This window comes from Bos indicus, chromosome 5 (genome assembly GCF_029378745.1).
Source record: "Bos indicus isolate NIAB-ARS_2022 breed Sahiwal x Tharparkar chromosome 5, NIAB-ARS_B.indTharparkar_mat_pri_1.0, whole genome shotgun sequence".
NCBI lineage: Eukaryota > Metazoa > Chordata > Mammalia > Artiodactyla > Bovidae > Bos > Bos indicus.
In genome coordinates, this window is record NC_091764.1 from 100,806,039 (window position 1) to 100,829,934 (window position 23,896).

General features: G+C 38.5%; 1 protein-coding gene across 1 annotated transcript in view; it reads left to right on the forward strand.

Annotated features, from left to right (window-relative positions):
- LOC109558586 (pregnancy zone protein-like) overlaps window positions 1-23,896 on the forward strand; it is a 59,371-nt gene that overhangs the window by 20,138 nt on the left and 15,337 nt on the right. The window contains exons 11-23 of the mRNA XM_070790176.1: window positions 2,181-2,290; window positions 2,981-3,142; window positions 3,692-3,919; window positions 8,578-8,641; window positions 12,599-12,741; window positions 13,303-13,452; window positions 16,309-16,473; window positions 18,032-18,125; window positions 19,687-19,873; window positions 20,256-20,484; window positions 21,278-21,404; window positions 21,606-21,727; window positions 22,310-22,361. Of these exons, the coding sequence (XP_070646277.1) occupies window positions 2,181-2,290; window positions 2,981-3,142; window positions 3,692-3,919; window positions 8,578-8,641; window positions 12,599-12,741; window positions 13,303-13,452; window positions 16,309-16,473; window positions 18,032-18,125; window positions 19,687-19,873; window positions 20,256-20,484; window positions 21,278-21,404; window positions 21,606-21,727; window positions 22,310-22,361 (1,833 nt within the window). The remainder of the gene's footprint in view (window positions 1-2,180; window positions 2,291-2,980; window positions 3,143-3,691; window positions 3,920-8,577; window positions 8,642-12,598; window positions 12,742-13,302; window positions 13,453-16,308; window positions 16,474-18,031; window positions 18,126-19,686; window positions 19,874-20,255; window positions 20,485-21,277; window positions 21,405-21,605; window positions 21,728-22,309; window positions 22,362-23,896) is intronic.

Here is a 23,896-nt window from a genome sequence, read left to right on the forward strand (position 1 = left end):
CACAGGAAGTGTTAATAAATAAGGGCACAATGAGTGTGAAAAGAGATAGGTTATTCTAATATAGACCAAAAAAAAAAAAAACTTCTAAAAGGTAGCATTTGAGCAGATTTGAATAGAATGGATTGTATTTCGAAACAGTCAAAGTGAAGTCGCTCAGTCCTGCCCAACTCTTTGCAACCCCAGGGACTGTAGCCTACCAGGCTCTAAGGTGCCTCTCAGTCCATGGAATTTTCCAGGCAAGAATACTGGAGTGGGTTGCCATTTCCTTCTCCAGGGGATCTTCCCAACCCAGAGATCGAACCCGGGTCTCCCGCACTGCAGGCAGAGGCTTTACCGTCTGAGCCACCAGGGAAGCCCACTTTGAAACAGTTCACCAGAAAAGCATAATAAGCATAAAACAAATGTCTTCAGTCCCAAAGGAATCTTTAAAAGTAGGTTGGTGCTAAGGTGTTTAGAAAAGTAAATTGTATACTAGAGAGATTAGACTTTATTATGAAAGCATTGGATATCTTCAGCTATATTTAAGGAGAATGACCTAATAAACTATTTTTTAAGTTAATTCCAAAAAAACTATCATATAAATAAAATAATTGTTAATTCCAAATAAAATGCTAACTTAACAGAACCCTTAAATATAAAAAAAAAAGCAACTGAACCATACAATGCTAATTACAAGGGAAGGCAATGATAAAAAGTAAAAAAAAAAAAATCTGTTAATGCTATTAAAAGTATGAGTTCATACCCAGAATTATCATAATGCTATTTTGAATATTATCCACTTTTTAAAAATCATGTTTTCATTACATAGAGAAAAACACAAATTTCACTTTTCTTCAAAGGGATGTCAATCCTAAATGTGATTTGAAACATTTGAGTAAAATTTTTTAGTTTTTTCCCCTCAAGCTATTGAATATTTTCCAATTGCCATTTAGTAGTTTTATATAGAACATACACTACTTAGACTACTCAGAGAAAAGAACATGGCATATATTATAATTATACAATGCAAAAGAGGGCTTTGGTTATATTTTTATATTTGTAAAGTAAAAGTTTGATTAAAATAGTCACTTTTATTTTTTTATTGTTATTTCAATTTAAAAAAATATATAAGAACAGGAAAAAAAAGTTAATTTTAGCAGGCATGAAAAGGACAGGCTAGATGAAAAATATATTACAATGTGTTAAATCAGAATACTATCCAAAAAGACCCCAAAGACTACAATTTTGGGGGTCTGGGAAATGGAAATATCATTAACCAAGATAAAGAAAAGATGAGAAAGAATTATGGTGATGAGGATTTGTCTAAGACAATTCATCATAGCTTGGAATATCAAAATGTCAGTTGATTCACTCAATGGACAATTTCAAAAGAAAAGTCTGAGCAAAATCAGGATTCGAAATGTAAATCTGAAACCATTCTTACTGTATTCAGATCGTCCTAAGAGAAAAAGCAAGTGTTCTGAAAGTAAGTTAATTATCATTGCTAAATTGAGGCTAGAGGTGGACAAGGAGGGGCTCAAAAACTGAAACAACTACAGTCAGAAGATTAGGTAAATAGGTAGAATAAAACTAGAAGACATAGGATTAGAGAAGGAAATGGCAACCCACTCTGGTATTCTTGCCTGGAGAATCCCAAGGACAGAGGAGCCTGGCAGGCCACAGCCCATGGGATCACAAAGAGCTGGACATGACTAGGTGATTGAACACACATAGGGTTAGAGTTGCGGGGAATGAAAAAATAGTTTCTTTTGACAGGAGGAAGGCTTTAGATAATGGAGATAATATACAGATCACACTTCACTGAATGAAAAAGCCCTGGGTATTGGCTATACTTCTTGCCATGTGCTGAAAAGAAGGCTTTTGCTGGGGAAGGGGTTTGTGACAGAAATTTAAGAATATTTTTAGGCCAGTGTGAAGAATGAAGTTGTTCCCAGATGGTTGCTGGGGAGGAGCAAGACAGAGCAAGATCTCTGAGGAAATGAGGAGAAAATCTCCTCAAGAACATGGATGGAACAAGCAGGATATTTGTGAAGCCAGAGAATTGAGGAATTATAGATCTCAATGAAAGAATAAGAGTATATGGACGTTTTTTTGTTATAATGGAGTGAAGCTGGGATGGGATAGGAGGTGAGGTGAATAGAACATATAGAACAGTTCAACTTCTCTGAATTATTCTTCAGGGTTGGAATTAACCGGACATGGATCAAGTGAAATCACAAACACCTTAAGCAAACTGAAATTTACGAAAGTGCATTCACATTACAGACGTGGGCTTCCTTTCTTTGGGCAGGTAAAGTTTCTTTTCAATCTAAACATATTTGGGGGCATATGACTTCTAGGAAAACCAATTTTTATATCAAAACTTATCTTTTAAATTCATCAAAATTCTTTTGTTATACAAAAGCAAAATTTATTATAAAAACAAACATTTATTTAGAGTGAGTAAAGAAATTATAAAAACTTAAAAGGCAAATACCTTATATAGGGCTTCACTGGTGGCTCAGCAGTAAAGACTCTACCTGCCAAGCAGGAGACCTAGGTTTGATCCCTGAGTCGGGAAAATTCCCTGGAGAAGGAAATGGTAACCCACTCCAGGAGATCCCATGGACAGAGGAGCCTGGCAGGTTACAGTCCATGGGGTCGCAAAAGGTAGTACACAACTGAGAAACTAAACAGTGACAACAAACACAAAAAGAAGCCTTATAATGAGATACAGAACAACAAAGATGAAGAAAACTGGGGAAGGTAACACCATGAATCTACTGTTGGCAGTTCTCAATTAAACACTCATAAGTTATCTAAACAAAAACATCAAAAAGAAAAATATTTTACAGCCCAGAAAACAAATCTTACTTTTATATTCTAAGATCTTCATTAGATGACAATGGCCAAGAAGTGAACACAATAGAGTGGAAAATGTTATTGCGATATACCACCTGAAATCAGCTTTCACTTTCTTATTTCTCTTTTCTACTTCTAGGTTCTTCTAGTCAATGAGAAGGATCAGCCAATCCCCAATGAGACTGTAGTGGTCAATGTGGATATGTTTCAGTATAGTGCCAGATTTACTACAAATGAGCACGGTTTGGTGAACTTTTCCATTGATACCAGTAACTTCACATCTTCTTTCATTTCAGTTGGGGTAAGTGGAAATCTAAATACAAAATAAGACACAAAAAGTTCTCTCAGAAAGCTTTCATTTTAGACTTTATGACATGATCTAGTTTCAGGAGACATTTATTAAACCATCTTGATAGTCCCTTGAAAATCCAACATTTTTATAGCTTTATTACAAACTAGATTTTAGTTGTTTCTTTGGTAAACCACTATTTTCATTTTGTGTGAAATATTCTAATGTCCTTATGCAATGTACAACCATAAGGGTATTAAGAAAAAGTTATTGATCTTAATTATGAGTGAATGTGACTAAATTCATACAGTGTAGCTTTAAATAAACTTAACGGAAAGTTGTTTATAGATTATATTTTATTTTGGAAGGCAGCCTATAATGAAATCAAGTAAGCATGGGTCTTAAAAAATCTTCAGCTAATGACAGAGTGACTTTACATATATATAAAATGTTTATATATATATATATAATGTTTATATATATATATAAAATGTTTATATATATATATATATAAAATGTTAATAAAAATAACTTACTTAAGACCTTTATTCTATCCATTAGGTCATTTACAAACAGAATAGCCACTGTTTTGATAGCAGGTGGCTTGAAGAATCTCACATACCAGCAACGCACACTGCAAGTCATATTTTCTCCCCAAGCAAGAGTTACATTCAGCTTGAACCTGTGGCTGATACTGTGATCTGTGGGAAAACACAGGAGATTCGGGTGCACTACATCCTGAATGGACAGATTCTGACAGATGAAAGGGAATTAACCTTTTATTATTTGGTAAGACTAAAAGCCACTGTAGCTCTTCCTAATTATATAAACCCTAAAAGATTGCTATTTAGTTGATAAGTCATGTCTGACTCTCTGTGACTGGGATTTCCCAGGTAAGAATAATGGAATGGGTTGCCATGTCCTTCTCCAGGGGATCTTCCCAATTCAGGATCGAACCCAGGTCTCCTGCCTGCAAGTAGATTCTTTTCCACTGAGCCACCAGGGAAGTTCCAACTAAAAAGATAGAATTTGTATCTAAATAATGCCCTTTATATCGATATAATTTCTGTGTTTATGAGTGAAAAGAAGTTGCTTCCTAACAAATTAATCCCTTAATTTTTCATTCATGTTCTAGTCTCCCCTGAAACTTTGTTTTTTTCATTTTTTTTTCTGAGTTCCATTGGAAAATTATTTAACAGAAGAGGAAAGCACTTAGGTGACATATTAGTCAAAAAGAATGTTTTATCATAGAACTCAGTAGATCAACAGACAAAAGATAAAAATCAAAACAGTCAATAGGAAATAAAATGTATAAACAATCTTTAGGAAAAAAATGTTGAATTTTACCTTAATTGGGAGAAATGAAAATTTTAAAAATAAAGCAGTAGACTTTTACTTCTATAAAAGTTCTAAATAATTTACAAGTTGAAGAACTTGTGTGTGACTATAGGGAAAAGTACATTGACAGGCATATTATAAATTGGTATGATACTTTTGGGGTCAGTATACCTATTTATGTCAAAAAATTAGAAATATTCAAAGCTGGTAGTTACCCAAGTAAGACTTTTGAACAAAAAAAAAAAAAACCTTATGTGTAGAAAATTCTGTATAGGAACATAAACTATATATAGTATTTTTGTAATTCTAAAAAAAGTAGAATAATTGACAGTAAGTTAGAATCCTAGTTTTATTGCTTCCTAGTTATGTGACCTCAGGTAATTTACTTTATCTCATCTGTAAAGAATAATGTCAATCATTTCACCTGAATACTGAAGATAGTATTTATGCTTTAACGTAGTCAATGAAGCAGAAGTAGATGTATTTCTGGAATTCTCTTGCTTTTTCAATGATCCAGTGGATGTTGGCAATTTGATGTCTGGTTCCTCTGCCTTTTCTAAATCCAGCTTGACCATCTGGAAGTTCTCAGTTCACATACTGCTGAAGTCTTGCTTGAAGGATTTTGAGAATAACCTTGCTAGCATGTGTAATGAGTGCAACTGTGTGGTGTAGTTTGAGCATTCTTTGGCATTGCCTTTCTTTGGGATTGGAATGAAAACTGACCTTTTCCAGTCCTGTGGCCACTGCTGAGTTTTCCAAATTTGCTGGCATATTGAGTGCAGCACTTTCACAGCATCATCTTTTGGATTTAAAATAGCTCAGCTGGAATTTCATCACCTCCACTAGCTTTGTTCATAGTAACGCATCCTAAGTCCCACTTGACTTCACACTCCAGGTTGTCTGATTCTAGGTGAAGGATTACACCATCGTGGTTATCAAGGTCAGGCAGGAGGAGAAGGGGACGACAGAGGATGAGATGGTTGAATAGCATCACCGACTCAATGGACATGAGTTTGGGTAAACTTTGGGAGTTGGTGATGGACAGGAAGGCCTGGTGTGCTGCAGTTCATGGAGTTGCAAAGAGTCGGACACGACTGAGCAACTGAGCTGAACTGAACTGAAGTCCTTTTTTATACAGTTCTTCTGTATGTTCTAGAGGCTTTCCTGGTGGCTCAGACGATAAAACATCTGCCTGCAATGTGGGAGACCCAGGTTCGACCCCTGGGTCGGGAAGATCGTCTGGAGAAGGAAATGGCAACCCACTCCAGTACCCTTGCCTGGAAAATCCCATGGACAGAGGAGTCTTGTATGCTATAGTCCATGGGGTTGCAAAGAATCAGACACGACTGAGCAACTTCACTTTCCTTTCCTTTCACTTTCTGTATATTCTTGCCACTTCTTCTTATCCTCTACTTCTGTTAGATTCACACCATTTCTTTCCTTTATTGTGCCCATCTTTGCATGAAATTCTACCTTCAGTTCAGTTCAGTTCAGTTCAATCACTCAGTCATGTCCGACTCTTTTCGACCCCATGAATCACAGCACACCAGGCCTCCCTGTCCATCACCAACTCCTGGAGTTCACTCATACTCACGTCCATCGAGTCAGTGATGCCATCCAGCCTTCTCATCCTCTGTCGTTCCCTTCTCCTCCTGCCCCCAATCCCTCCCGGCATCAGAATCTTTTCCAATGTGTCAGCTCTTCACATGAGGTGGCCAAAGTACTGGAGTTTCAGCTTTAGCATCATTCCTTCCAAAGAAATCCCAGGGCTGATCTCCTTCAGAATGGACTGGTTGGATCTCCTTGCAGTCCAAGGGACTCTCAAGAGTCTTCTCCAACACCACACTTCAAAAGCATCAATTCTTCGGCGCTCAGCATTCTTCACAGTCCAACTCTCACATCCATACATGACCACTGGAAAAACCATAGCCTTGACTAGATGGATCTTTGTTGGCAAAGTAATGTCTCTGCTTTTCGATATGCTATCTAGGTTGGTCATAACTTTCCTTCCAAGGAGTAAGTGTCTTTTAATTTCATGGCTGCAGTCACCATCTGCAGTGATTTTGGAGCCCCCCAAAATAAAGTCTGACACTGTCTCCACTGTTTCCCCATCTATTTCCCATGAAGTGATGGGACCAGATGCCATGATCTTCGTTTTCTAAATGTTGAGCTTTAAGCCAACTTTTTCACTCTCCTCTTTCACTTTCAAGAGGCTTTTTAGTGTATTTAATTTTCTTGAATACTTATGCTTCACTGACTACACCAAAGTCTTTGACACAGTTTTCCACAACAAACTGTGGAAAATTCTGAAAGAGATGGGAATACAAGATCAGCTTATCTGCCTCCTGAGAAACCTGTATGCAGGTCAAGAAGCAGCAGTTAGAACTGGACATGAAACAATGGACTGGTTCAAAATTGGAAAAAGAGTATGTCAAGGCCGTATATTGTCACCCTGCTCATTTAACTTCTATGCAGAGTGCATCATGTGAAGTGCCAGCATGGATGAAGTACAAGCTGGAATCAAGATTGTTGAGAGAAATATCAACAACCTCAGATATTCAAATGACACTACCCTAATGGAAGAAAGCAAAGAGAAACTAAAGAACCTCTTGATGAAGCTGAAAGAGGAGAGTGAAAAAGCTGGCTTAAAACTCAACATTCAAAAAACTAAAATCATGGCATCCAGTCCCATCACTTCATGGCAAATAGATGGGGAAATAATGGAAACAGTGACAGGCTTTATTTTCTTGGGCTCCAAAATCACTGCAGATGGTGACTGCAGCCATGAAATTAAAAGACGCTTGCTCCTGGAAGAAAAGCTATGACAAACTTAGACCGTGTATTAAAAAGCAGAGACATCACTTTGCCTACAAAGGTGCATATAGTCAAAGCTCTAGTTTTTCCAGTAGTCATGTACGGATTTGAGAGGTGGACCATAAAGAAAGCTAAGCGCCAATGAATTGATGCCTTCTAGCTATGGTGCTAGAGAAGACTCTTGAAAAGTCCCTTAGACAGCATGGAGATCAAATTGGTCAGTCCTAAAGGAAATCAACCCTGAATATTGATTGGAAAGACTGATGCTGAAGCTGAGGCTCCTATACTTTGGCCACCTGATGCAAAGAGCTGACTCATTGCAAAAAACCTTGATGCTGGGAAAGACTGAGGGCAGGAGGAAAAGAGGGCAACAGAGGATGAGATGGTTGGATGGCATCATCGACTTAATGGACGTGAGTTTGAGCAAACTCTGTGAGATGGTGAAGGACAGGGAAGCCCGGTGTGCTGCAGTTCGTGGGGTTGCAAATAGTCAGACACAACTGAGCAACTGAATAATAACAACTTAGAGTTATTGCCAGAAAAAAAGAAAAATCTTAAAATTATTTAGTTCAGTACCAGACACATGGAGAGTGTAAGTACTTTTAATTTTTTTCTGTTTTTTTTTTTTTTTTTTAAATAAAGGCAGCAATAGATAATGCTATGCAATGCTAAGTCACTTCAGTCATGTCCAACTCTGTGCGACCCCAGAGACGGCAGCCCACCAGGCTCCCCCGTCCCTGGGATTCTCCAGCAAGAACACTGGAGTGGGTTGCCATTTCCTTCTCCAATGCATGAAAGCGAAAAGTGAAAGTGAAGTCACTCAATCGTGTCCGACTCTTAGCGACCCCATGGATTGCAGCCTAACAGGCTCCTCTGTCCATGGGATTTTCCAAGCAAGAGTACTGGAGTGGGGTGCCATTGCCTTCTCCAATATTTTATACCTCCCTTCACTATATATTGCTTTGCATATAATAGATGCTTAAAATAAATGTTGAAAGAATATGTAAATTTAAAATATCAATATCTAAGATAAGTAGTAAATAGTAAGAAAATTCTAAAACATTGTAAAATTACATGTTTGTTATTTAAAGTATATTGTTTGAAGTTTATTACTTAAACTACACAAATTGGAAAATATTGGAAGAGAAATTTAGTAAACAAAAGTAACTTTGGGGTTGAAGTAGTAAGATTCTTGTTGTTTGTAAATTATAAATATGTTATTTGTATATTATAAATATGTAAGTTTAATGACTACCCTTTAAAATGATAATAAACGTATTTCCCTCTGTCTTCAGATCAAAGCAAGAGGAAGCATCGCTCAATCAGAAACCCATGTGTTATCCATTAAACAAGGAGAGTGTAAGTATTTTCAGGATTTCTTATTTTTTTTCTCTTAAATTGCCCTAAACACTTTAGCTATTTCTTACATCAGAGCAAATGGCTACCAACTTTCTTCCATCAACCAAAGATGGGGAAGCTAATTTTAAAAATAAGAATACTAGATTCATTTTAGTACTTTTTAAAATCCTTTTTATAGTGTTTCTATATTTTAAATTTTATTTCTAAAGTAAAATATATTCATTTTATTATTAAATTTTTTTAATTCAGAAAATAACTGAAAAATGAAAATAATCACCAAAGAAATATTTTACTCTGTATGATTTTGTATTAGTTTCTTATTGCTTCTGTAGGAAGCTGGCTGGCTAAAAACCACACAAATTTACTATCTTGTAGTTCTGTAGAAAGAAGTCTTACTGGGCTAACATCAAGGTGTCAGCAGAATGAAATTCCTTCTGGAACTCTAGAGGATTACCTGTTTCCTCACCTTTTGCGGCTTCTAAAGACCTGCGTTCCTTAGTTTATGGCCTCTTCTGTCTTAAATGCTAGCAACACACCATCTTCAAGGCTCTCGCTTGTATTCCTGCCTCTCTCTTTTAGATCATACTTTCCTTCTGGGTTTTCTTGAATCATAAATATCCATTGATATCTGTTAATTAACTTTTCAAGAAAGACTCTATTACCAAAGATACGTATGTTCAGTCTCTTTGTTACATATCCCCAGACTAAATCTCATAAGTAGCGTCCCTTTTTTCCTGTTCATTTGAATTATAGGCTATCAGTTTACTAAAGCAATTTTTATTAACAAAAGCATATTTGGAAAGATTAAAAAGTCCATTCACCCAAGGTGAGTGAATATTTTCAAGAAAAATAAAGAATACATATTATAAAGATTAGAACATATTTGTCTTTTATTTTTGACACACCATTTCTCACAATAGTACCTGACACACAGTGGGTATGCAATACATATTTTTAAACTAATTCATAAATGAAAGTTAAGATATTTCTTTATGATTTACAACTGTTAAATTTTTGGGGAAAAAAGTTTCCCCATTAAAACTATACTTCAAGAGAGTCTATCTTTCTATCTTGATATAGCTCATAATAGGAGCTTTGCATAAAAACATTAATAAAACATGGTCATTGCCCTCAAGATGCTATATTTTTTGTACACTCTTCTGCTTATGTGTTTAAATAAATCCCATGCTTTATTAAAAATTCTAATGGAAGAACTTAGAACTAAGTACTATTTCTTTATTTTGTAAAGTAGAAAAATTGCTAGCCAAAAAAAAAAGTCTCAACTTGCTTAAGATAAACTACTGTGCCAAGAATTTTCACTCTATTTCTCTAGTGGTCCTTTATCTCTTTTTATTCAAGCAGTTCAACACAACATAAAGCCAGCATTGCACTTCAACATTCTTCAAAACTTTCCAAATGAAGATTGATTTTTATTTAATCTCCTAACTCTACTATTCACCACCTTTGTTGAACTAATCATAAAAAGCTGGATTAAAAAGACCTTTATAATTAATCATGACTTTTAGATTGTGCTTAAAATCTTGTGATTCTTTGAATTTCAAATTCATTTGTTATTAAATTTCTACTAACTGTATCACTAAATGAAAGCTTTTTTTTTCTAGTCTATCCATTTTCCCAGCAGCATGAGACAACCAAGGCCATAATGAAGACATACCACTCTAAACCCTGCTCACCATAGATTCTCCTTAGGTCCATAAAATGTCTTATCTAGATAAAAATCTCTCTTACTAAATTTTTTTATTGCTTAAAAAAATTTAATTCAGGTACTCAAATATGGAACAGTCCCTCTAATTTTCCATTTATCATGGATTTTTATGGGACTGAACATTATATTGGTTTTTCTAGAGCAGGTAAGTTTGTTCCCAATAGCGTATCAAAAACCAAATTTCCTCATGAGGAAATTTCTTCAAAATTAGTTCCTGCTTCCCTTGTGGCTCAGCTGGTAAAGAATCTGCCTGCAATGCAGGAGACCTAAGTTTGATCCCTGGGTTAGGAAAATCCCCTAGAGAAGGGAAAAGCTACCCTCTCAGTATTCTGGCCTGGAGAATTTCATAAACTGTATAGTCCATGGGGTCGCAGAGAGTCGGACATAACTGAGAGACTTTAACTTTCACTGCTGCTACAGCTAAATCGCTTCAGTCGTGTCTGACTCTGTGTGACTCCATAGAAGGCAGCCCACCAGGCTCCCCCGTCCCTGGGATTCTCCAGGCAAGAAGACTTGAGTGGGTTGCCATTTCCTTCTCCAATGCATGAAAGTGAAAAGTAAAAGTGAAGTCACTCAGTCGCGTCTGACTCCCAGTGACCCTATGGACTGCAGCCCACCAGGCTCCTCTGTCCATGGGACCCTCCAGGCAAATCCTACATAAGTATCTTGAGAGGTGAAATGGGGAGAAGGAAGTGTCTCTTTCCGTAAGATAAAGCATACTTTATTTTAACAATAGCTATGTAAATGGTTGTTTTTCCATTTGTCTTGGATTTCTGGGAAACTGTTATATTTAAGTACTCTTGTTTAATCATTTGTTATGGCCTCTTAATAATTAATTCCTGCTTATGTTTAACCCTGCTTCAGAAATTCAATTCCATATGGTTTTAGTTTTACTACTTCAATTTTTTTTTTACTAATTCATTTTCTAAATTTATTTTTAATTCGAGGATAATTGCTTTACAATGGCGTATTGGTTTCTGCCATACAACAACATGAATCAGCCACTAGTTCACATTTATTTTAACCCTGCTGTTTTGTGTATTTTGCCACAAGTTGCCCTCAAATATTCTATAGATGTATAGGACAACAGCTTTAAAATAAATTTAAGCTACAAAGATCAGACAGAACAAGATTAAAGGTGCGTGAATTAAACACTATGTAATTCACACAGAAAACAACTAAAATAGATGCATTAAAAAATCAGAGGCATACTATATTTTGTACATGATTATGTGTACCTCTGCTTGTGCTTTGTCACTCAGTCATGTCCGACTCTTTTCAATCCCAGGGACTGTAGCCTGCCAGGTTCCTCTGTCCATGGAGATTCTCCAGGCAAGAGTACTGGAATGGGTTGTCATGCCCTCATTCAGGGTGTCTTCCCAACTCAGGGGTTGAACCCAGGTCTCCCACATTGCAGGCAGATTCTTTACCAGTTGAGCCACTAGGGATGCCCAAGAATACTGGAGTGGGTAGCCTATCCCCTCTCCAGGAAATCTTCCCGACCCATGAATTGAACCAGGGTCTCCTACATTGCAGGCCAATTCTTTACCAATTGAACCTGTATCTCTGCTCTATTGTAAATGGCCAGAAGGTAAAGATTGTGTAGCATTCTTTGACTTCCCCTCATGCATATGACAGGCTTTCCTGGACATGACTGAGCGACTAAGCACATTCATATGACAAAACTTGTGCTGACTTGATCATAGAGATCATTAAAGATGTCTAGAAGTTCTTCTCTCTTGACTTCTTAATGTCTTTTTTTTTTATTTAAAAATAGAGACTTACTAAATGTTCTTTCCTTCTTAAGCAGAGGAAATTAACAATGTAATCTACATCTTTAAGGAAAATATTAATATCAGTGGTTCAGCATATGTTTACTGAATACTACTGCATAGAATCTGCCTGCAATGCAGGAGATCCACGTTCAATCCCTAGGTGGGGAAAATCCCCTGGAAAAGGGAATGGCAACCCACTCCAGTAGTCTTGCCTGAAGAATTCCATGGACAGAGGAGCCTGGAGGGCTACAGTCCACGGAGTCACATAGTCAGACATGACTGAGAAACTAACACTTTCACTTTCACTGCAAGCACAATGGCATAAAGGCAAGTCTTTTTGTAACTTTAGTACACTCCACATGTAAATAAGTAAAATAATTTGAGAGGCTCCTCTTTATAAAACTGAAGCTCTTCCCTCTTCCTAATCTATTATCTTGAACTTTCTTTACTTTGTAGTAAAAGGGGTATTTTCCTTCTCCTTCCGAGTGGAATCGGACATTGCTCCTATAGCCCAGTTACTTGTTTATACCATTTTACCTAATGGAGAAGTTATCGCAGATACTGAGGAGCTCGACATTGAAAACTGTTTTGCCAATAAGGTGGGTGTTTTGTTTAAGCCCAGTCCTTTTCTTCATCGCCTCTTTTTGAAGCATGGAAAATAAGGAACTTATGTTCATTAAAAGACTGTCAGGTAGTGCTTCTAAAACTTTCTGCCAAAGGATCTCTAACAGCAGAGAATGATAACAAAACCTGAGCAGTCTAATGGAGAAGTTCAAAGCAGGTGGCCATTGGCACGATTTCTTGCAAGTCTCTTGTTTTATCTGAAAATTCATGAGGAATTCAAAATATATTCTAGGGACTTTCCTGGGGTGTGTGCTGTGTGCTAAATTGCTTCACTCATATCCAACTCTTTGTGACCCTATGGACCATAGCCCACCAGGCTCCTCTGTCCATGGGATTCTCCAGGCATGAATACTGGCGTGGGTTGCCATGCCCTCCTCCAGGGGATCTTTCTGGTCCAGGGATCAAACCCAAATCTCTTACCTGCATTGCAGGTAGATTCTTGATCACTAGCACCACATGGGAAGCCTGGGGTAGAAGAGTGTCTTAAGATTGAAACAATTGGAAAATTCATTGCTATAATTATATCCTCCTTACAGGTAAATCTGAGCTTCTCCTCAGCCCAAGGCCTCCCAGCCTCAAACACCAGCCTGAAGATCACAGCCGCTCCTTACTCTCTCTGTGGCCTCCGAGCCGTGGACAAGAGTGTCCTACTAATGAAGCCTGAAGCTGAGTTCTCACCTCAGTCAGTGAGTCCCATCTCAGTCTTGGATATCAGAAAATGCACACATGATATGACCATTTCTGGAAGCTGAAAATTATACCTGCAAAGGACAAGTTCTTTAGAGTGTCAGGAATAGTGCACTAAGTCACATAAGAGTTTGAATTCTACTTGTTTCTGAAAAAGACATTGCACAAGATGCTTTCCACAGATAATCTCACTTCATTGTCTGCTACAATGTATCAAAGACTGAGCAGTCTTGCTCACCTGTGCCTTACACAGTCCTCACATGTAAAAGATGCTCAACACATTTTTAATGAGTAAAGAAATGAATAATTCCTTAAGGAGAGCATTATTACCTTCATTTTATGAACTAAGAAAACACAGCAGAGTTAGATTAAGCAACTATAGAAACAATGCACCAAAAAATATATTTTAAAGGTAGAACTTGAACCAAATTTTATTCAATGCTATGTCTAACACACTACAATTCCAGATAGTATGTGAAATGTCAAATTTTTAAATCTTCTCCAAAGTCCAGGCACTTATTTGTTTTAAGTATGGACAAAAGAGATTCCAATCAAACTTGTCTTTTAAACATGTTTCTTGGGACTTCCCTGGTGGTCCCATAGATCAGACTCTGCTTCTACTGCGGGGATCTCAGATCCCTGCTCCGGGAATTAAGATCCCATATGCTGCGCAGCACAGCTAAAAAAAAAAAAAAAAAAAAGAGACGTTTCTTATAATGAAAAACTTGTAAGAGTTCAGTAGTTTTACAGTCTTCATTGTCCATTTATTTATTTAACAAATATCCATGGCATCTTGACTACAGCATAGTGCTCTGAGAATAAGAGTTCTAATGGTGAAAAATAGATGTGGTCTTTGACCATTTTAGATTCATAGTCTCATGTGTTAAGCAAGCAAGCAACAAAAACATATCAACATATAGTAGTTCTAAGTGTTGGTAAGTATCATTTAAGGAATAAACAGGATGTTGAGATGAAGAAAACAGTTGAACAAGTTTTAATGTAGTGATTGGGGATATCTTCTTGCATCGTCAGATAACAGGGGCAGGGGCAGGGAATGCAAAGAATGAAAGCAGCATGAAAGTCCTGAGGCCAGAACAACAGTGTTTCCAAAGGAAATGGTAATGACCTTACATAAAGTGGTGAGAGAAAAGGATGGTAGAGGCAGTAGGTGGAATGAAAAGTCAGGAAGATCATGAGGAGGACTGTGAACTTGGAGTGGAATTAGGCATTGACAGCAAAGTGAAACGTGAAAGTGAAGTTGCTCAGTCGTGTCTAACTCTTTTGTGATCCCATGGACTGTAGCCTACCAGGATCCTCCGTCCATGGGATTTTCCAAGCAAGAGTACTGGAGTGGGTTGCCATTTCCTTCTCCAGGGGATCCTCCCAACCCAGGAATTGAATTGACAGCAAAGGCAGTGATATATCAGTGAGGAGTTTAAAGCAGGAGAGCAACGATTTAGATTTACCTAGTTATGAAGATCCTGTTTGCTGTTCAGAGTATGGGAGCAAGAATGAAAGCGCGGAAATAGGAGGCTATGGTAGCAGCTTAGATAAGAGATGACAACAGGTCCGCATGGAGTCAGTGTGTCTTTAACAGCCTGAATACTGTACGACTGAGCAGGTGGCCTTATTATGAGGCTTCCCAGGTAAAGAACCTGCCTGCCAATGTAGAAGACATAAGAGATGCGGCTTCTATCCCTGGAATGGGAAGATCCCTTGGAGGAGGGCACAGCAACCCACTCCAGTATTCTTGCCTGGAGAATCCCATGGACAGAAGAGCCTGGTGGGCTACAGTCCATAGGGTCACAAAGAATCCGACACCACTGAAACAACTTAGCATGCACGCACTGGGCAAAAACTGAACTAGAATGAATTTATTTCTAGGTTACGTTTGCATCTAGTTTCCTCCTGAGTTAAACTTGGTCCTAAAGCAGTAGAGTGGGGAAAAAAAAAAAAAAAAACACTTGGTAAGAATGTAATCACATAAAGTGGGAAAAGGAAATATATTAAGTATTTACAGAGGTTGTTTCTAGGTGATGGATATGAAGGACTTCTATTGTTTCATAATGCTTCTCTGTACTCTCTATCTTTTTGCTTTCTTTTAAAAGTTGGACCTAGGGTCTGTCAAACAGAGTGCAGTATGTCAGAAAGAGAAAACCAAATATCTTAACACATATATGTAGAATCTGGACAAATGGAACTGATGAACTTATTTCCAGGGCAGGAATAGAGACGAAGATAGAGAGAATGACATATAGACACAGGGTGGGGAAAGGGAAAGTGGGACAAATTGGGAAATTAGGACTGACATATATACATTACCATGTGTAAAATAGTTGGTTAGCAGGAACCTATTGTAAAGCAGAGGAAGCCCAGCTTGGTGCTCTGCTATGACCTAGAGGGGTGGGATGGGACGTGAGGTGGGAGGATGTTCCAAGAGGGAGGGGATACATGTATATATATAGCTGATTCGCTTTGTTGTATAGCAGAAGCTAACACCACATTGTAAAGCAATTATACACCAATAAGTATAAATAAAATTCAAAAGATAAATTCAAAAAAAAAAAGTAGGCATTTGGGCTGGGAGACAAAGTAACTTGAGTTTTAGACTTACTCAAGCTAAATGACCTCTGAGTCTTTCATCAATGAATTTGATTTCTTTATACATTATTTTCTTTCATACAACAACAGGATTGGGATCCATAACCTTTGATATCGCTCCATGATTTCTGTGTCATGTTTTACAATGTTGCTATGGGAGTGTTAAATAAACACCAAGATCTCTTAAACTCCAGATTGAACATTATCTCACTTTATAAAATAAATAACAGTTTTTCCTTTGTTCTACTTTGCAGGTGTATGATTTGCTATCGGTAAAGAGAATCTTTAGCATGGGATATAGAGGCCCCATGAACGAAGATGGGGAAAAATGCATCAACGCGGAAGACATAACTCACAATGGAATCATTTACATTCCAAAGCAGTTCATCAGTGATGACGATGCTTACAGTATCTTTGAGGTAATTCCTTTTCCTAAAAACACAACCTAAATTGATCTCTACCTCATCATCAAGATGGAGAAGAGCTCTAGAATCTGATCTTCCTCTCAACCACCAAAAGACAAAGCTATGATTAACAGAAAAATATTGAAAGGTCAGAGGCATGGAGAACTTTGTACACACACAGACAGTCAGTCATGAATTTCTCTGGCACTTTAAGAGCAAGGGGTATACTTTTAGGGCCCACAACTTTAACCAAGTTGATCCCAAAGCTAGTTGTCACCATCATATATCCTCTCAGTGATTCTCAGAGGTTCCAATATGTGAGAAAAACAAAGCAAACATTTCCCACGGAGCCTCTGACATCCTTAAAAAAAGTGAATACTCTGTTGGCAACCACTGTAACAGTCATTTCACAATAAATGAATCAGCAAATGACTGAATACATAAAGTAAAATACTGCGGCCAACAGTTTCAGTGCAGTAAAATTTCAGGTGAATTGAAAGTAGCTGTTCATAGAGAAGAATTTGCAAAACTTGGAGTAGAAACATTAGCATGCCTTAGGTACATTAGAGCAAATGTGTATCTTTAACTGCAGTTAGGCAGAATTATGAAAGGGAAGTTTTTCCGGGTTGTGAGATTAAATCTTAGCTCCACCAAAAAGGACTGAAAACACTCGCTATACCTTGAGGAAGCCATGTGTCCTACTGCTGTGGAGGTCTGCAGCTTAGCTGAGAGCAGTTTAAACCTCCCTTTTCTGGAGCCTCCGGAATCAGTTGGTGGTGGAGGGAGAAAAAGAAGGCTCTTTATTAACTGTTAAATGTTTCTTTCTGACTTCTTTCTCCCTGTTCCATACCACTGGCACCACTGACAACGGTGCCTCAGAGTCCCACAGCTTCCCGAGCACTCTAGAGCACAGCAAGTAGTATTTAACTGTGACTAATATTGAAGAGGAAGTCTGTAGCAGGAATCAAGGAATCAAGCTACTGTGGATGTCTGAATGGGTGTTTTGCATGCAGACTTTCAGTATACTTAAAACTGAGAAAGAAAAAAACGAAAGGATAAATCACAAAAGGGATGAGTTGAACACAGATATTCAGGCAAAGGCATATTTCCCAATAAAAACAAAGCAAAGTATAATGACTATGAAGAAAAATCTCCAATATGCAACCCTACAATTTCAAATGAAAAGAAACGGAAAACTATTCTCTGCAACAAAGTTAATGTGTGGTTTGAGGCAGGGGGAGGAAGGGAAGAAAAACATCCAAAGCTGAAACACTCAGTTTCTTGGAGGCAAAAGATAATTAAAGGGGCACTAAGCATATAGGAGACAAAATTCAGAAATAGGAATCAGAAGTAGATTCTAATCCCAACTCCCATTCATCAACTGGATGATCTGAACTCTCTGTGACCCCATTTTCATTTTTATAAAATACCTCTCTTCTCCATTGGGTGGAATTTTCACGATAATCCTATGAGTTCTATGTATAATACTAAGGGTATATAATACAGATGTAAGAAAATATCCCAGTCTCCAGACTGGATTGCCAATATGCTTTAATAATTATTTTTCTTCCAGTCTGTAGGATTAAATATTTTTACCAACTCAAAAATCCACAAGCCACATTTTTGTCAGCCGCTTCCATATCCAGGAATGTCTATGAACTATGGAGGTAAGGGTGAAAGTTATTTATCCGCTAAAATAATAGAAGAAAAGTAACGTTTTGCTAGGTTGGGATAAAAAGCCATTTTTTTAAGTACTGACTGTTATGACTCTGCAGCAATTTCTTGGTAAAATTTCCTCAAACAACTTTTTTCTCTAGAAAAAAAAAATGAAACATTATAATTTCTCTATCTCTCTCTGATCAAAATTAAATACAGTCTTGGTACTTTAAATCCTCTTTATCTACTGTGCCTTCAGTATCTGAATTAGTCAAGATAAGATAAATTATACCATCTTAGCAAACAAACCCCCACATCTCAGAGTCTAAGCACCTAACAGTTTATTTTAATGCTCTCACAAAAACTTCTTGTGAGGCCAGGAGCTGTTCAAAACACCTCCATTGGTCAGAACACTGACCAATCATTGTCAAGAGATTCATTCAGCTTTCCTCTTGTGACTCCATCTCCAGCATGCCTTTCAAGGTTACTATCTTGGGGGAGAAGGAGTAGATATGCACATGACTTTACAGCCAGCTGTGGAAGTGGCACAAATCACAGTGCCCTACCTGCAAGGGATCTGAGAAATGTGAACGATTACATGGATATTATTTGCCTCTGTCGTTCTTTTATGGAAATCAGTGATTCTGACAAATTGAATAATAGAATAAAATAATTCAGCTTTTGGAAGACATACTGTTAGTCTCCTTGTGTATCTCAAGTATACATAGAAAAGAGGAAAAGTCAAAAAGATTCTATTTTCTCTTCTGCTGCTAACAGAGACATTTCTCTAGCCATGCTGAGATGCCTACAAATCCTGTTTCCCCCTGTGCTGTGTGCTGAGCTACGTCGCTTCAGTCGTGTCCAACTCTGTGAGCCTATAAACTGTAGCCTGCCAGGCTCCTCTGTCCATGGAATTCTTGAATATTGAAGTGGGTTGCCATGCCCGCCTCCACGGGATCTTCCTGACCCAGGGATTGAACTCATGTCTCTTATGGCTCCTACATTGGCAGGCAGGTTCTTTACCACTAGTGACACCCGGGAAGCCCATAAGCAGTATGTGCTGTGCTGTTCTTAGTCACTTAGTCATGTCTGACTCTTTGCGACCCCATAGACTGTAGCCTGCCAGGCTCCTCTGTCCATGGGGATTTTCCAGGCAAGAATACTGGAGTGGGTTGCCGTGCCCTCCTCCAGGGGGTCTTCCCGACCCAGGGATCAAACTCAGGTCTCCCACATTGCAGGCGGATTCTTTACCATCTGAGCGGTATAGGGGTGTTAAACTACTCTTTATTCTTCCTTTCACCAGTTGAAAAATCAGCTTAGGGAGAGTTACATTTGTTTTCATTTCTAGAGAAAAATACATTTGCCTCTAAACTATTTGATGAAGCAGCAGGATTAACCTTCCAATAAGACAAATAGATGAGTAAACAAAGTACGAAGGTGGTAGGGTAAATTGTTCTAATAAAAGACATTCCCTGAGCATGTGGTCTTGTTCTACTTGATACATAAGGCAGCTCTGAGAAATTGATGATAAAACTCAGGCTTACATTAAGCCCTCTTGTTGTCTCTCCACAGCTCCAGGTCTAGCAAGTTCACGAAGCCTACCAGGCCCCATACATGGAATGGCCACTCCTCTAGCAGGTATAGATGCAAGGGGAGTTTATCCATCGAGTTCGAGAGAAGACTCTTCAGCCATGAAAGTGAAAGAAACAATCCGGAAGTATTTCCCTGAGACCTGGATCTGGGAGTTGATACCACTCGAGTAAGTTGTGTGCTGCTTGGAACTGAGAATTTGAATCCTCCTCTACGATTCTGGTGTAATCGTAGGGCTCCCAGTCCTTTCTGTTCTGCCCCACTCTTTTCTGATAGATGTGTAGATTCATAGTTCATTTATCTCATAGCTAAACAATGCAATTTTGTTTTTCTAATTTGGTCCTGAGATAAAACAATAGAAAGCCACCCTTGACCCTAAAAAGAAAAAAAAAAAAAAAAATCAGAAACCTCTCTAGGAGCACCAAACTTTATATCGAGTTTAGCATTTATCACACTGGGTTTCTAAAGTGTCATGCTCTAGAGTCAGCTGTGGTCCATGCTTTTAAGAAAAGGAATTCATTTACTCTCGTCTTCTTTTTTCCCCTCTCTAGTATGTGGGGCAAACATGAGTTGGCAATCAAGGTCCCTGACACCATCACGGAGTGGAAGGCCAGTGCCCTCTGCTTGTCTGGAACAGCAGGGCTTGGACTCTCACCCACCATCTCTCTCACAGCCTTCCAGCCCTTCTTCCTGGAACTCACTCTTCCCTATTCTGTGGTTCGAGGAGAAGCCTTCACACTCAAAGCCACTGTGTTCAACTATCTGTCCCATTGCATTCGGGTAAGGGCACTTGTCTGGATGTAAGTGAAGCTAGGAGGAAGGAACACACCATGCATTTCCTAAATCTCTCCCAGGTCATCTCCTAGTAAATCATAATTGAATACGATGTGGCCTAATTTTGGACTAGAATAGGTGCTAAGAACAAAGCTCCCCAACAGGTCCAAGGTGGTAAGGTTACAACCATCCAGGCTTCCCTAGTGGCTCAGATAGTAAAGAATCTGTCTGCAGTGTGGGAGACCTGGGTTCAATCCCTGGGTTGGGACGATCCCCTGGAGAAGGTAATGTCAACCCACTCCAGTATTCTCGCCTGGAGAATCTCCAAGGACAGAGGAGCCTGGTGGGCTACAGTCCAGGGAGTCACAAAGAGTCAGACACGACTGAGTGAATAAGACTTCCACTTTCAAGTGCTAAGAACAAAGCTCCCCAGCAGATCCAAGGTGGTAAGGTTATAGTCATCCAGGACTGTATTCTGTTTGTGTATTCCTGAATTCAGATATTACTCCCACCTGATTATTTTTTCACTCTAACAAAAGAAAAATATTTCTTCCTTGTGTTGGCACAAGCCTAAATCCTGAGTATTTATCCTGATTCCCATCAGTTTTTCAATGTCCTTATGGCAAACATCTAAACTACAAAATACTGACAGGATTTACCTTGACTGAACAGCTTCTCAAAGCCTCTCATTAGTATGCATTGTCCCTTTAAGCGTCTTTCCCTCCCCCCGCCCTGACACCCCATTACTGACCTTTTCCCTGTGTTCTTTGTCCAACTTGTGGGTGGGAATGGGGGACAGGTGAGCATACAGCTGGAGGCCTCTTCTGCCTTCTTGGCCATCCCAGTAGAGAAGAATGAAGAATCTCAGTGTGTCTGTGGAAACAAGCAGAGAACCGTGTCCTGGGCTGTGACCCCAAAGTCACTGGGTGAGTGATAATGGTGTTCACAAATCCTACTTCTTTTGTTGTAATGATTGCTTTCCACTCCCACTCAGATGCATGCTTTTCTCTCCTCTTTTGACAATGATCAATGGAAGGAAAACAATTATATATATTGGAGAGGCTTAAAAAGAAGAAACCATTCAATATAGGATCACTGTTTAACTCCTTAAGAATTTTATTCCCCAGGAGAGGTGAATTTCACAGCTACTGCAGAAGCCTTGCGGTCTCAGGAACTATGTGGCAATAAGGTGCCTCACTTCCCAGAAATTGGACAGAAGGACACCGTTATCAAGCCTTTACTAGTTGAGGTATGAAGGTCTAATCTCTCTGAGTCTCAGAAGCTTTATTATGGAAATCGCATTATCTAACATGTATGTGGCAGTGACATTTCATTCCCATGAATATGAATATGTCCACAACTCAAGCTTTCACTAACATTTTCTCTTCTAAAGTGATTGCTTCTTCTCGGATACATTATAACTTCTCTTTTTTTTAATTCATTTTTTAATTGAAGAATAATTGCTTTACAATGTTGTATTAGCTTCTACTGTACAACAGTGTGAATCAGCTATATGTATACATGTATCCCCTCCTTCTGAATCCTCCCTTCCACTCACCTCCCAAATCCCATCCCTCTAAGTCATTACAGAGCACTGAGCTGAGCTCCCTATGCTATACAGCAGCTTCTCACTAGCTATCTATTTCACACACAGTAATATATATATATGTCAAAACTACTCTCTCAATTCGCCCCACCCTCTCCTTCCTCCCTGTATCCACAAGTTTGTTCTCTATTCCTTCCCTGTAAATAGGGTCATCAGTACCATTTTTCTAGATTCCATATGTATACAGATAACTTTTCTTCTTAATTTTCTTCTTTCAATACAAAGCCTGAAGGAATAGAAAGAGAAGAAACTTTCAACACACTTCTCTGTGCATCAGGTAAGTGTCAGAAATAGATAAAATTTTTATGTTAAGCCACTTGCCAAAGTATATGATGTGAAATGCCCTTGGAGGCACGTTTTCTCTGGTGGAAAAAAAAAAAGGAAAGACGTATATTATCCCATGTGCAAATCAAAGAACATTTGATGGAGAACAATCTTTTCCTGATGAGGGCATCGAAAAGTTAAAGAGATTCACCTAAAAATTCTTGGCCAATAATGAGGACTAAAGCTGATGACTATCGGACAGGATTCTTTCCAATACACCTTGCTTCCCAAACTTCTTCCTACACAATTTTCCAAATATTGAAATATCTTTGTGGCACTGGTATTCTTGGTTATTCAGTTAATAGTTTAAGTGTATTCATGTTTTTGTTTAAACAAATTATTTGAAGAATTTTAGGTCACTAACATATAGAGAAAAACAATCTTTAATGAACCCTTAAAATTACCATCTAAATTTTCATCCATTCATTTAGAAAATGACTATTAAAATGTTCAACTCTGCCCTATCTAAAATCATCTTGAGAACAATGCTTAGTGTACAAATGGCCTCTCTTCTCTATTTAAGTATCCCCTAATAATCTCAGCTAGTCACAGAACTTTAATAACTTTGTACCAGAGATGACAAAATGTATATATCTTTGGTCCATACCTCTTTCCTGAACTGAGACTCATGTATTCAACTGTTCACTTATCATCTCCACTTGCAGGCTTGGAGGTCTAAGAGGTTTCTCAAAACTAGCTTCCTCAAAACTGAACCCCTGCAGGACTCGCTGCTTCTCCTACAGTTTTCTTCATCTCAGACGCTGCTGCTGTGATGGAAATCCTATTCTTCTGCTTGCTGGAGATAAAAATTTTGGAGTTGTCCTTTAATTATATTCTTTCTCTTTTACTCCACACCCATTCAATTCCAAATCTAGTTGTTTCTACCTTTAAATATTATTCAGAATTTTCCCACTTCTCATCATGTCCACTCCTGCTCTAGACCTTTCTCTCTTGGATCATCTCAGCCACCTCCTACCTGGTCTCCTGGTCATCTTCCCTTGTTCTTCTATAGCAAGAGAATCATTGCAAAGCATATTTCACACCATGTCCCTCCTCTGTTCAGAATCTTCCAAGAGTCTCCCATGTCCCTCAAAGTTAGAGCATGTCTCCAACCTCACCTACAAAGCCTTTCTACCCTTGAGACTTCATACCTTCTTACCCTGTCCTCCACTCACCCTGCTCTTCCTAGTCTAATCACACTGGTCTCCTAATCTGATCTTGGAACACATCCAGCATGCTATCATCTTTGGTGTCTTTTCATGTTTTGTTCCTTCTTCCAGCAAGTCTCTTCCCTTCATATCAGATCAGATCAGATCAGTTGCTCAGTCATGTTCGACTCTTTGCGACCCCATGAATTGCAGCATGCCAGGCCTTCCTGTCCATCACCAACTCCCGGAGTTCACTCAGACTCACGTCCATCAAGTCAGTGATGCCATCCAGCCATCTCTTCCTCTGTCGTCCCCTTCTCCTCCTGCCCCCAATCCCTCC